General features: G+C 43.8%; 1 protein-coding gene across 1 annotated transcript in view; it reads left to right on the forward strand.

The window, feature by feature from the left end:
* Window positions 1-15000, forward strand: part of LOC146631467 (copine-9-like) — a 205653-nt gene that overhangs the window by 50217 nt on the left and 140436 nt on the right. Inside the window, exon 4 of the mRNA XM_085353696.1 lies at window positions 5579-5682. Within this exon, the coding sequence (XP_085209822.1) occupies window positions 5579-5682 (104 nt within the window). The remainder of the gene's footprint in view (window positions 1-5578; window positions 5683-15000) is intronic.

The raw sequence follows: 15000 nt of genomic DNA on the forward strand, positions 1-15000 counted from the left end.
ACACAGCTACATGTTGCGATCACCGACTGTGTGCGTGCTTTAGTCCAAGTGTGATTGGCACATATGTTTTGACCCTCGATTGACTCTCTGGTAGTGAGGTAGAGCTAACTGACCAATTAGCTGTTTTGGAATTCTTTTATAGTTTTCTATATAGTTCTAGTTCTATATAGTTTTCTTTTCTGTGGGTGCCATTTCTCTGTCTTATAATGTGCCTGGTGTTTTCCAGAATGCAATTCATGGCATAAAACCATCCACTGTGATGACCAAAACTTCTTTTCTTTGTTTTCTATACTGAAACTGTACAATCTGAACCTGATACTATGATGTCATAAACAAGACTTAAGATAGAGAGAACTATACATGGTCAATATTTCAGTATTAGCTTCTGACTATGAAAATCACTTTGAAGGAGCAGTAGCACAGAATACTGTGGTTATTCATAGAAGATCGATAGATAGAAGTTATGGAGAACACAGATATCTAATCTACTCTTTCCTTTGCAGCAGTGATTGTGGAGGACCAGATGAGTCAAACACATAAAGCATTTTATGATTAAATAACTATTGAATTGTGCAATAACATTAATAAATTAGTATATTTACTTTAAAAATCCTTTTACATTGATTTTTTTAAAACATCAATAAAATCAGTCATAATATCTTTTGATTCATGCTCAATCCTCCAGGTAAGGGAATCCCAAAAACTTGAGTCTGTTAATCTGGACGTAGTGTTTTCAGTGGGAGAAACATTTCGCCACTCATCGTGACTGATGTGCCTGAAAACACTACGTCCAGATGAACAGTATCAACTTTTTGGGAAGTCATAATATCGTAAAGAGAAGTTATAAATAAATATTTTTAAGACAACTATTAATCTATTGATAAATACTTTAAGTTGAGTCATTTAATTATTTACGAAAAAATAAAATAAAAAATTCGATTGAAAACTTGAATTAGGAATAGAGAATCAGTTCCACCCCTCCTTTGCAGGTCCATTTCCTTTTCCTATTAGTTTCTGGATCAGCTTCTTTATTTAGGATTTCACTGCTGCCCGTATTTGGGGTGATGGCGTTGTATTTGCTAAGACCCGTTAAAGAAGTGTTTGTGTTTGCTTCACATTTACTGTCTATATATGAAGACACTGCAGTGACATGGAGCCCTGATCCTCTCAGTGTGCACAGGTGGACTCAACCTGACCACCTGTTGAAAGTAGCGTGCTAACATGGCTAACTCTACTGTCACTGCATGTAGCCCTAATCTTTCAGTCATGTTAGCTTGTGAGCATATTGGTCCCTCTAGTATTAGCTAGCTGTGATTAAGCTAATGTATTTTTCACATATAAAGGTTGGAGGATCTAGCACTATTGGAACTACCAGCAAGCCCTGTTACATTTATACATAGTGTTAGAACAATGGCAGCAACCTTACATTTAAAATTGAAACGCTGTCTGTAAACCCAGTCTCATCAACTTAACTTAACTTTATGATACTTGAGAGATAAAAGAATGAAGATAATGACAACTGTCAGTCCCATCAAGACTAGAAAGGACACTATTGATTGAACAGTCAACACGCTGTTGCAGCGCTATTTCAACATAAATAGAAAATTTTATGAAAGCAAAAGAAAAATATTTATCCTAGGGAAATGTAGAAAATGTAAAGGACATGATTAGAATTATATATCATTTTATTATTTTCATAATAACATGCAGCATTTGTCTAAATGGATGAAACACTTATGTTGCACCAGCTTCTACAGTTTATTCCTCTTTAATACTGGATACCTCAGGAGTGCAGCTGTTCAATATGTTGAATAGTCTCTCATACACGAAGTCAGCAGCCTTGGTGCTACCCTTAAGCATTTCTGCTCTACTCAACATATCTCTACTAACTAGTTATCTCTCCAGTACTTCAAAGGACTCCACTTGCTTTGACAGTAAATGTAACTGCTACTGACTGTTCACTTGTATAAGGTCTCAAAGGAGCACCCTACCTTCATTTATAGCACATATTACTGCTAGGAATTTAAGCCTACCTACTTACAGTTCAGGGCTCACAGAGCAATGGTGGTTTGCAAAGGCAGGTAGGGAGAAGCTGTCTGTCATACCCACCTAAATTTAATTTAGATGTCCCAGTTTCATCCCAGGGTCCACACATGATGTGCCCATCGTGGGAGGTGGATACTGGCGGGTTTCTCTCCAGTCACCCATGACCATGTGTAGAACTACTGCAGGTGGGTGTGACGACCAGATGGTCCCCGTATTATGTGGAACTGTAGTTTTTCATATTTAAATTAAACATTAACCATTTGTAAAATATGGAGGTACTTGTGTTGTGTTATAATTTTTCTGGCCAGTGAGCTGTATGGTCTTCCAGCATGCTGCATGTCACTGCTGGATCAAAAACTTGTGATGCAAGAGTTAGATCAGAGATCTACCCAGACACCCACACCCTCCTCACTGTGTCCCCATTTGAATCCAATGGGAATATGATGAAATATGTCCTATCCCGCCTTTTGATACATGTCGAGCCTCTTTCACTGAAGCTTGAGAGAATAGTTGGGACTATGCTTTATGGAGCAGTGGAACTGCAGCTTCCACTGCTGGGCGTTTTGGCAGCTGTCTGCAGTGTAGTAAAAGGAAGGTGGCAGGAAGTTTTTTTTGTTATCCATGACAGGAACCCACTCCTTCAGGTTCACCCCACCTCTACACTGCAGGGAGGAGGAGGTTGTCTCTCTGTCTCTAAAGCTGATGTGTAGACTTCACAGCATGTCAGTGCATTCATTTATTTCACATGTGCATGAATGACCTGGATAACAAGTACAGGTGGCAATGCTTCTCTAGTATACATAAATAAGACAAATAAGGTGTTGATTCACCCAGCCTAAGTGCATTTCTTAGAAGCGACATATAAATTCTTTAACTGCATTCATCCTACAAACATAATGGATGTGACAAAAGCTCGTAGTAAGGGAGGCCTACTCGACAGCTGTGATTTCCTCTCCATGTCCCCTGTGGCATTTTGCATGTTTAGAAGAAACAAATCTGTATCTTTCAACCAGTAAGCTGACCATTTTCATAAAGCCTTCTAATATATGCAATACGGCTGTGTTGTTAATCTCAGCCTGTCTTTGTGAGTTTGATGGAAATGCAGATTTACTGTACGGGCTCATTTTATGGTCATCAGCGTTAAGCCGGATGATTTGCATTAGCAACCACTGCATGTTTTTCTTGGCCTTCATGCATTAATTAAAGTGCAATTTGTGGTGTGTTTTCACGTGGTTGAATAAGTTAGTTGTGCTGCTTTGCAGTGTAGACACAACTCTGCAGCACATTTTGCACATGATTTCATCTTAGTTAACATCACTTTTGCTAAATCTGAAGTGTTTCTAAAACGATGATGATTTCCTTTCAGGGGAAAGCTCTTTTATCTACAGCTGTGCCAGATATTTAAATGTTGTTGTATATTTGTCTTTAACATATTTTACTTGTTCAGAATGATCTAGTAATAGGCTAGGTTTGTAGCCTCAGTAACTAACCTAACTAATTACTATTTCTATCGTTACAACGTTGTTACCGTTACTAACAAGAAAATGCAGTGCAGAGGTGTTACTATTTTAAACACACATACGGTTGAACCTGTCTTCAGCTTATCAGGAAGGCAAAGCAAAAGAAACAGTTACACAAGTGCTGCTGATTGGCTGAGGAAGAATAAAGTACTTGTGGTAAACCAATCACATGACCATTTTATGATGACATAGCAAAAAGATTCTATGTCATCGCAAGACAAACCTGATTCTCAAACTTTGTGTTTAAAGTGTGGACTTAAACTATATACTACTTTTTAAATTGTAGTGAGAGCCCACGTCAAACCAGAGTTAAGATAAAAACTATACATGATGTTTTTTACTGAATGCATCGTTATGTTTACTGCAGGAAGAAACGGTAAAAACAGCATCTTCTAAGGCAGAGGTTCCCAAAGTGTGAGGTTCGCCCCCTAGGGGGGCGCAGAGCCATTGCAGGTTTTTGACAGGGCTCCCACACAAATCAAGCAAGCAGGAGATGAAGCATCGTCAAATATGTTTTCAAACCAACTTCATTCTAAGCCGAAGACTAGAAAATATGGTGAAGCATATTCCCTTTGGTTTCACCTGCACAAGTGCCGAGGTAGGTCTCCCTGCAGAATTGGTTTTCCCTACGTCGGGAAGCAGAGCTGGGCTCCCCAAATCACGGACAAACAGGATCCCACATTCTTGATTTTTAGTTCACAAACACTTGTTGTAATGACTAACTACTCCTGACATTTTGGAGATGTTTGCTCTTTATACAGTAAAGTTAAAGTGGGACACAAATAATATCAGGCTGATCCTGCCACGATTTGTTCCCCGGTTCAAATCCCAGGCAAACAGGATCCCACAGCTGTTTATGTTTTTAAACCTATTTTGCACAGAGAGGCATTTTTTGAAAAATGTATTGATTGCAATGTTGAATATTATTACACAGGAAAAAAACAACTACATGTAAAATAATTACACCATAACGCCTCTGCCTTTCTAAATGAAGGGACAGTAACTGCGGGTGTGTATGTAAGCGTGTAAAAACTGAGAGTAAGATTAACAGTATTTTGTCTCTATCTGCCATTGTAGAAATTCTCATGTAAACAATAACGTCGTGCACAGCATGACGTGAAAAAAGGCACATACCTTTGACGTTGCGCCATGAACTCTGTATTCCTCATCCACACATAAACGCAAAAAAGGAGTTTTAAAGAATATCAGTTTTCGGTGATTTGAAACGCCGTTTACGTGTGGACGAACGGCCCAAACGCATAGAAACAGCTGCGTTTTCAAAAATACCCCTGTAGGTGTGGACATAGCGTAAAAGAGTTGTAGTGTATTTTATTACTACATGTAATTTATTGCAGTTTACTCTTATGTGTTTAATTGTTTAATAAATGTTTGAGGTGTGAAATAAACCGTGATGGAGTTCTGCACTTCTGCATAGGTTTTTTTTTTTTTAAAATTTGCAGTTTATGTTTGCATTTCAAGTTATGAAATATGATTCGTTAAACATGTTTGTGGTTGTTACAGTAAAAAATATAATTGTTTTCTACTTGAATTTTATATTTTTTTTGTCTGATTTTAGATCAATATGTCAAAATGACAAAATAACAGTGAATTCAGGTTGTGCTGAAAAGAATGATATGAGCTCCTCTGGACCCCAGAGGGTTAAGCATTTTTTTCAAAGTAATGCAATAGTTACTTTTCCTAGTAATTAGTTACTTATATAATATTGTAACTCAGTTGCTATCTCAGTTACTTTTTTGAAGAAGTAACTATAACTAATTACTTTTTCAAAGTAACTTGCCCAACACTGCTTGTGAGTTGATGCTCAAGTACAGTGTTCTCTTATAGGAAAAGCTAGCGAAACAGGCACTGCAGCAGAAGCAACAGTGTTTTTCACTCTTTTTTTCACTTTGTTTACTGAAAGTGCTTTCTCTGTTACTAAACAAACAGACTGACTTGATAGCTGTTGACTTTGTTGTCCTCAATGTCTCTCTTGTCTGTGTCTTTTTCTCTAGTTTGGCCGGACAGAAGTGATCGATAACACACTGAACCCTGACTTTGTTAGGAAGTTTGTCCTTGATTTCTTCTTTGAGGAAAAGCAGAACCTTCGCTTTGATGTGTAAGTAGAAATGTCTCTGTCTTTTCTTTCTACAATGCCACTGTCTGTTTTCCTTTGTTATCACAGGGACTGAATCAACCCTACTATTAGTTTGGCCTTCTGACTCATACCCACTAGATTTAGAAGCTCGCAGTCATTTAATGACTCATCAAATTGTTAAGCGGCAGTGATTTGGCAGGGTAAAAAGTTTTACATGCCTTTGGGTGACAGCCTTCTTCACACTTTTGACAATTATTATTAAAAGTTTTATTATCACTGTCTGAGTATTAACAAACAGTTAATAAAATAAATAAATAAATACATACATACATATAATTGCATGGTTTACCTATACATATAGTGGATAATTATGTCCCTGATGTGTGATGACTATGTTTACCATCTCAATTTATTATAACAGGCAGTTTTGCTATTGTATTTTGAGATTTTGGTTCATTTTAGAAATCACTTTTATAGTGACATATACAAAAATGAAAATATTCAAAGATTTTGTAGTGGTGTACAGCTGCTACAAATGTTGTTTTACCATTTACATGCTGTTCTGGGTGAAATTGGATCTCTATCTGGTGTATCAGGTGCATTTTGGATCTATCACTGTGGGTCAAATAGAGAATGGTGATTTATGGAATTGTTAAACTGTGAATCTGTACATGACATGCCTGTATGCATTTCTTCCACTGAGGCGGGGTATAGGGTACTCTCAATACTGTCACGACAACTGTCTGTGTTCCCCTCACTTTTGCCGAGGTTCTCTTGGGGGCGTCCTAAACAGTATAATAGTAACATAGCTGGTACTAATCCCAAAGTCAAGAAGAGAAGAGCTGCAGCCCAAGTTGATGATCTCAACCTTACATAGCTATTAGATGTAAACATTGTTCAGTGTAAACATTGGATACTATTACATAATATCCTGTTTTTCTCAAGTATAATTAAGTCATGAAAGTCAAGTCATAATGTTTAAAAAGGACAACCAGTCTCTCGGGGCATCGAGCTTAGGTCCTCCGATCTCCATGTCAAAATAACCTTGGGCAAGATACTGACTGTCCCCAGTGCATCCACTGGAGTGCGAATGTGTGCATAATAATTAGAAAGTGCTTAAGGACAGAATAAAATTCTGTATGATTGCAAATAAAACTAAGATTAAGATGAATTTCATTTCATTTACTCAACTTGGACCTGCTACTCTTCTCTCTCTCTCTCTCTCTCTCTCTCTCTCTCTCTCTCTCTCTCTCTCTCTCTCTGCGTGTGACTAGTCGAATAGCTGACTAATTATCACTGTTATCAATAGTCTGTACCAGCCTTACTAGTTGTTTAGTCTAGTAAAATTTTAATTGATGCGTAATGCTGGTAACTTGAGTTCAAAATGCCTCAATGCCACCAGATGGTGCATCGTTGTTAAGAAATGCCATAAATGCATTAATCAAGGTTTCATCTGTTTGCTAAAATTGGACTGAGGTCACGGATACAAATGGCGGAAATTAGTTTTCTCTGAAAGGTGGAAGGATTATCCCTTAGGGATACAGTTCAGTCATTATCGACAGGCACAGAGTACAGGCATTTCAAGATCCATGTGTGCCTCACATGGGTCCTCACTGGTGCATCAAACTCTTCATGCTTGAAACTTTCTTGGATGTCTGCTACTGTAATGGTTACCAGAGCTTGTTCAGGGAGGTTGCTGTGGTCTGCTCTTGGATCCACTAGCCACTGAGCATTGTTGTTATGGGCTGCATCCTTCTCCCATATGCTCTTTCGATATTGCTCTGTCCCCAGCCTTGGTGGGGCTCTTGTCGTATTGTTCCCCTGTCACTGAGTGTACACCTATCTGTCTGGTATACCTTTTCAGGTGGCTAGCTAAGGCAGTTTTCAAGGCCTCAGGTATGGCAGCTTGCTGTACCTCTTAGGGATCCCTGTCTTCATCACACCTTTCTGCAGCTACAATAGTTGGCTACCTTCCCTTCCTGTTGCCTTAATCTTGACCTCTAGCCTCTTTCTCCATTTTCTCCATGGCGGTTAGTGCTCTTCGTGGCTGAAGTATCAATTCTTTTTCCATGTGGGCACATTCACGCTTTGGATATTCATTGGAACAAGTCCAGAAGTGTTTGGATAATGGCCTCTGGTTGTGGCTGTCGTGAATCCTTGGTCTCTGGACAACACATTTATCCAGCTTCTATCCACTCCACTGCCCAGTGCTATACTCCTTACAGTTCATGCTGTAAATCACCCTTTAGGGGCAAAACAAAAACAAAACAAAACAGGAGCACCAGAAGGCCAAAAGACAAAAAGGAAAAACAAAACACGAGACCCAACCCAAGAAAACCAATGAAACGAAACACACCACAGCCCAAGAAAAACGGAGTCCAAAACAGAAAGGTCCAGGGGGCCGGCAGCACAGGAGTCCAAAACAGAAAGGTCCAGGGGGCCGGCAGCACAGGAGTCCAAAACAGAAGAGTTCAGGGGGCCAACCGTGCGGACGGCAACGGTGGCCACTCAGGCGACGGCGGTCCGGGGGCCGGCCGTGCGGAAGGCAACGGCGGCCACTCAGGCGACGGCGGTCCGGGGGCCGGCCGTGCGGAAGGCAACGGCGGCCACTCAGGCGATGGCGGTCCGGGGGCCGGCCGTGCGGAAGGCAACGGCGGCCACTCAGGCGATGGCGGTCCGGGGACCGGCCGTGCGGAAGGCAGCGGCGGCAACGAAGGAGACCACGGAGCAGTTCAGGGGGCCGACCCCGACGGCGGTGACGTCCAGCAGGTGGCCCGGAAAATGGCCGGCGATATCGAGGTGCAGAACGAGGCTTGGGCGGCGGCATAACAGCCGCAGGACCAGGCGTAGCAGAAGCAGAGGCCGGACCAGGCGTAGCAGAAGCAGAGGCCGGACCAGACGAGGATGAAGACTCTGATGAGGCCGGACCAGACGAGGATGAAGACTCTGATGAGGCCGGACCAGGCGAAGCACAGGCTGAAGCTGGACCAGGCGAGGATGAAGACTCGGATGAAGCTGGACCAGACGACGACGAAGACTCGGATGAAGCTGGACCAGGCGACGACGAAGACTCGGATGAAGCTGGACCAGGCGACGACGAGGCGGCCGCAGGTGGCGGCTGGACAGGCTCCTCGGGCCCTCCAGCTGACGCGGCGTGAGGCTGAACGGGCCCCTCGGACCCTCCAGCGGAGACAGGAGGCTGAACGGGCCCCTCGGACCCTCCAGCGGAGACAGGAGGCCGAACGGGCCCCTCGGACCCTCCAGCGGAGACAGGAGGCCGAACGGGCCCCTCGGACCCTCCAGCCGACGAGGCATGAGGCTGGTGTGGTTCTCCGGAACCACCAGCTGACAAGGAAGGCTGCTGGATGGGCTCCTCGGGCCCCCCAGCTGAAACAGGAGACAAAGGCCGGAGCGGTCCCTTGGACCCTCCAGCGGAAACAGGAAACAAAGGCCGGAGCGGTCCGTCGGACCCTCCAGCGGAGACACGAGACGAAGGCCGGAGCGGTCCCTCGGACCCTCCAGCGGAGACACGAGACGAAGGCTGGACGGGCCCCTTGGACCCTCCAGCAGAAGCCATCACAAAGCCAGCAGGCATGGAGTCCACTGGCAGACATGAAGGAAATGGGAGCTGTGCTGAGCACTGGCCCTGCTCAGACAACACTGACACGGGGCACTTCCCAGGTGGCTGCTTAAACTCCAGGGGTCCAGAATCAGCTGAGGACTGGGACCTAGCCTCTGGGGAAGCCCTGGAGCGGCAAACAGTGCCAATGGCGGCTGAACCATGAAAAGCACCTTGAGTAGGACTTAGGCTTTCTCCCTGCATGGAGTGAACGAGTGGAACCGGTAATGCTGGAGCCAGAGCTACTGGGGCCTGCGCTACAGGCGGCACTGGAGCTACTGGGGCCTGCGCTACAGGCGGCACTGGAGCTACTGGGGCCTGCGCTACAGGCGGCACTGGAGACCGAGCTGAGGGTGGCACTGGAGACTGAGCTGAGGGTGGCACCGGAGACTGAGCTGAGGGTGGCACTGGAGACTGAGCTGAGGGTGGCACTGGAGACTGAGCTGAGGGTGGCTGCGGGGGAGCTAACTGGGCTGAGAGTGGCTGCGGGGGAGCTAACTGGGCTGAGAGTGGCTGCGGGGGAGCTAACTGTGCTGAGAGTGGCTGCGGGGGAGGTGATATGCTGTTCACAAAGTCATCTGCCGCACAGAACACCGCCCCTGAATGAACAGTCATACAGTCCGCAAATGGAAAACAGTCCTCACTCACCACAGCCGGCGAATTAGAAGTCCGAACGTCCAGCTGTGGGGTGGCGCGCTTGCGGCGCGATCGGCGTTTCCTCCCCGCAGACGGCTCCGACGGGCCGGGCAAGATCGCATCCGGCGAGTCGGGCAGCGAGGCGGGAGTGGCTGAGAGAAGGTGGGGTGTGTGCCGGAGAAAAGCCTGCATGGTCGGAGGAAGTGAATTTAGTAGCCATGGCAGGCCAGAAAAGAGCCGTTGTAACCGACCTTCCACGGCGCGGCGAAGCTCGTACGGAGGATTCTCCAGCCACAGCCCGAGGAGGATCTCCACATTGTAGCCGATGTCATCCTGGAGCTCCTCGGACGGATTGACTGCCGCTGGGTCCATGGTGGCTGGTTCGTTCTGTCACGGTTTGCGGGGCAAGCCGTGTGGAGTTGAAATAGGACCCAAAATGCGGCAGCTCTGGTGCAGATGAGTGTTTATTTGACAACCGAAAATACAAACAGCAACGGTTTGGGTACCATGAAACAGGAAAACCTAAACTGGGTAGAACTAATAACACAAACCAGAAACGAGGATGCAGGGAGGTCCGGGGAAATACATACGGGAAGACGCAGGGAGACCGAGGGGAAACAACACAGACGAACCAGCAACTACCATGACAGAAGACACAACTTAAATACAATCAGAGAACACAAGGAGATTACACACAGGTGGGGAACACAGGTGACACTGATAAACATAACGAGACAGGGCAGGAGTGAACACAACATGACGCATACTGACGAGAGACTGTCAAAGTAAAACAGGAAGTACACAGAGGTTCAGACAGGAGGAGAGAGAGCACGGGGAGAACACAGACATAACAGGCTGGGGGAAACATGGACTAAACACAAAGAGAGACGAGAGCTCATAAATACACAGAGGGGCACAAAGGGGGTAAGAGTCACAATGGGAAAACACTTAGGGAACACCACAACAGGACACCTCAGAAAACATGGCCTAAATAAGGAGCGAAAATACAAGGAACCAAGAATACTGGGCCAACATGGCCCAGGACCATGACAAGATTAGAGCATACTGTAGGTATTAAAGTTTGAATCATTTCTATCTAACACACTATAATTTGTTCATGTAAATGGGGAGTCTTCTTCACACACAGAGGTGAATTACGGAGTTCCACAAGTCTCTATGCTAGGACCAATTATGTTCACATTATGCATCCTTTCCCTAGGCTAGAGGTCAGCAACCCGTGGCTCACGAGCCACAGAGTAGGGTTAACCATGCCTATTAGTACATATACTATATATATTGATTTGGCATCTCCCAATTACACCTGCCACCTGCCCATCTCTCTCCCTTGGCAGGAGGAGCTTCAACAACTTTTGATGTTAAAGGTTGACAATCCGTGCCCGAAGGAGTACCATTAGAAGGAATATCATATATTTTCCCGGCTTTGCAGATGATACCCAGCTTTTTATATACATAAAGCCAAATAACACAACACAAACCAATTAGTTAAACAGCAGTAATGTCTCAAATGTTTCAAAGACATAAAGTCTAGTTGGTCAGGATCGTCTAATTTTCTGCTTCTAAATTCAGATAAGCGGAGGTTAGCATCTAATTACAACAAATTTCTAAAGATCTTGTGTCTAACCAGATGCTTACGCTGGATTGCATTTTCTTGACCTCCAGTAACAATATAAGTCACTTTTGACCATTTTGAAAATGTCCTTCAATGCAAATATTAAACAAATAGGTAGGATTGCTTTCCTTCATTGGCACAGCATCTCTAAAATTAGAACCATCCTGTCTCAGGGTGATACTGAAAAATAAGTTCATGTATTTATTCCTTCTAGGCTGAGCTACAATAATTCATTATTATCAGGATGTCCTAAAAAAAATCCCCGAAAAGCCGTGAGTTGATCCAAAATGCTGCAGCGAGAGTCATGACAGACACATGGCCTAGACCAGGGGTCAACAACCTTTAACACCCAAAGAGCCATTTGGACCCAGTTTCCATGGAAAAGAAAACACTGGGAGCCGCAAATACTTTTTGGCATCTAAAATGAAGATAACACTGTTATTGTTTTTTACCTTTATGCTTTGTATAAACAGCTAAATTGTGTTGCTTATGAAATCCATGAAGTGCTACAGAGAAAATTTAATTTTATTTATATAATGAACACATTTTGAACTAACAAAAAGGAGATACACCCAGTTGAAGGTCGCTTTTAAATGACGCTGAAGCTGAACTTAAATTATTCTTATAGCAAACAAAAACTGTAGTGACCGTCAAGCTTATATCACCTTTGGAATTTCGCAGCCTGTAGCGGAGCCTTGACCTGAATTTTAAAAATATTTGGAAAAAAGTACTACGCTGCTAAAGAAAAAAAGGAAAAATAAATATCTGCAAAATATCTGAAATATTTATTTTACGTGGTTAATGTGTGTGGCGGGGCGTGGTCTGCCGCTGTAGGGGAGGCGGACGCACCTGAGCGGTATCTGCAATCAAGCCTCCTCGCCTTAAAGTCTGTGCTCTCTCTGCTGTTGTGTTGGTGTGTGTTGGGCTGTGAGCTGAAAAGCTACACCAGGCTGTGTGGGTAAGCAACCATTTGTGAAAAGTGGTCAATAAAGAGATGCTGAAAAGCATGTTCACGGAAACATCGTCGGGTCTGCCGTGGTATGTTTACAATGGGACTTCTGCCCCTGAACCTGCAAATCGAGGCTGTACGGAGTCACTTTCATCTTTACGCAGGACTGTAAGCTGTCATCTGTGAGGCGTGAGCGGTGTTTGTTTTTACCATAGTTCACGGTGGAGAATAGCTGCTCACATACGTATGTGGATCCTTGGGGTTGAAAGTCTCTATAAATGCAGGGCATTTCGGCGGGTATGGTTTATGCGAGTGTGACGCTTATTTTCAGCAATGAAAAATAATAACATATAATTTTATTTTTAGATTTCAATATCACAATAATCTTCCAATTTACAACCACAATTTAAAAATACGAACACAAATAAAATACACTTAAGTTAAATACTTATAATTGTTTTTCCAAACCACGCGGAGCCGCAGTATAAGGACTAAAGAGCCGCATGCACCCCTGGCCTAGACAGAGAGAGCATATTTCCAACTTCACGCCCCATCTTTTCTTAAAGACCTAATACTGATCACCTGAATAGGGCACTTTATTCTCAATAATGAGGGGCAGAGCCTTCAGCTTCCAGTTCCCTCTCCTGTGAAAACAGCTCCTAATTTGGATTCGGGAGTCAGACACTATCTCTACTTTTAAGATTAGGTTAAAAATGTCCTTTTTTTTTGAATGGTAAATGGTAAATGGCCTGTATTTGTATAGCGCTTTACTAGTCCCTAAGGACCCCAAAGCGCTTTACACTACATCCAGTCATCCACCCATTCACACACACATGATGGCAGCTACATTATAGCCACAGCCGCCCTGGGGCGCACTGACAGAGGCGAGGCTGCCGGACACTGGCGCCACCGGGCCCTCTGACCACCACCACTATATGTTTTGCTTAAACATATAGTTAGGGCTGGATAAGGTGACCCTAAATCCTCCCTTAGTGATGCTGCAATAGACCTTGGCTGCTGGGTGCTTCCCATGATACACTAAGTGTTTCTTCTTCACTGACCTTTTGTCACTCACTATGTGTTTATACACCATTTTGCATTTAACCAGAAGTTGTTATTAATCTCTGGCTGTCTTCCACATTTTATCTTGGCCCTGTCTTCCTCCCCTCACCCCTGCCTACCCCTGCCTGAGCCTGGTTCTGCTGGAGGTTTCTTCCTGTTTAAAGGGCGTTTTTCTTTCCGACTGTCACCAAAGTGCTTGCTCGTAAGGAGGCACCTGTCTAGTCTGTGTTATGAAATCGGTTTCACCCCGGTTCTTTTATTCCTTGGGCATCCAGAGACGGCACCTGACTCAGTAGTCATTTTCACAAAAACCTTTATTCATCTTTAATCATCTTCATTTAAGCATGCATCTTCTAGAAGGGGACACGTGCAAGGCCGGTGTCCCTCTGCAGATCTTCACTCCTTTGTTTGTTACAGTCAGCTTTATAGAAGCCACCCCATCATAAAACCCCCACGGTGTGCTGCAAACTCTGTGTCTCTGTGTGTATGCACGAGCACGTGAGTGCCTGTGTGTGCGCGTACCCGTGTGTCTATGTGAGTGCACGTGAGTGACTGTGTGCGCGTACCTGTGTGTATGTGTGCACGTGAGTGAGTGTGCATGTGGGTGTGTGAGTGTAACAGTCAAAGGACTGTGTGTGTCGGTATACGTGACTTCCTGCCGGTCATAAAAGTAATCTCCCCACCCAAGCTACACCAAATTCCTTTAGACAACATACAAACCAGAGTTAACATATTACAAACACTGAGACCCCCACTCTGCATCCACTGGGCCAGTGGCCTCTTATTGTCTTACATTTACAGATAAGCATGTGGAGAGTCTCCTGCAAACCTTCTTCTAAGTTATAACAATTATGAGTTTTTATTAAAGGTACAAGCATCAGCATCAGCAATCCCCAACTGTAGCTTCCTGTCTCCTTTCATGACAGGCAGACCCCCAGTGTCCATAAATTCCTTTCCCTCTAAACAATTACACACACTCTCAGGCTACAGCTAAGCCAAACTGAAACACAGACAAATCCTTCCCTATTCCTCTCATCTACTGCTGGACCCTCTCATCTAAGCAAATTTAACACATTGTATGCTAATAATTATTTTCTTGTACTCACAAATTGTTGGACAGGTTTTCAGTATATGTCTTTGGACTGAGTGCAATCAGTCCATTGACATATAGGACATTATTTACATCCATACACCTTCCTTTACACTGCGTCTACTTTGTGCTACAGTTCTTTACATTTTCTTTCCAATTCATTACCCAGAAATGATCAACATGCACTTTATAATCTGGTTTCTTAATCACTACAATCTTCTAGCAACAACAAACTAAAAATTTGAAATGCAAATCTATGCAAGGCTTTTAAAAACATGAGAACTATCCACTGGTGTCTGGATCCTGAGATCCCCTCCTGCATGGCTTTAGTCAGGGTTACAGGTGGACATCTT

Source organism: Diplotaxodon limnothrissa, linkage group LG5 (assembly GCF_057381915.1).
Source record: "Diplotaxodon limnothrissa isolate DT_005_m linkage group LG5, D_limnothrissa_male_GT1.1, whole genome shotgun sequence".
In the NCBI taxonomy this organism is placed as follows: domain Eukaryota; kingdom Metazoa; phylum Chordata; class Actinopteri; order Cichliformes; family Cichlidae; genus Diplotaxodon; species Diplotaxodon limnothrissa.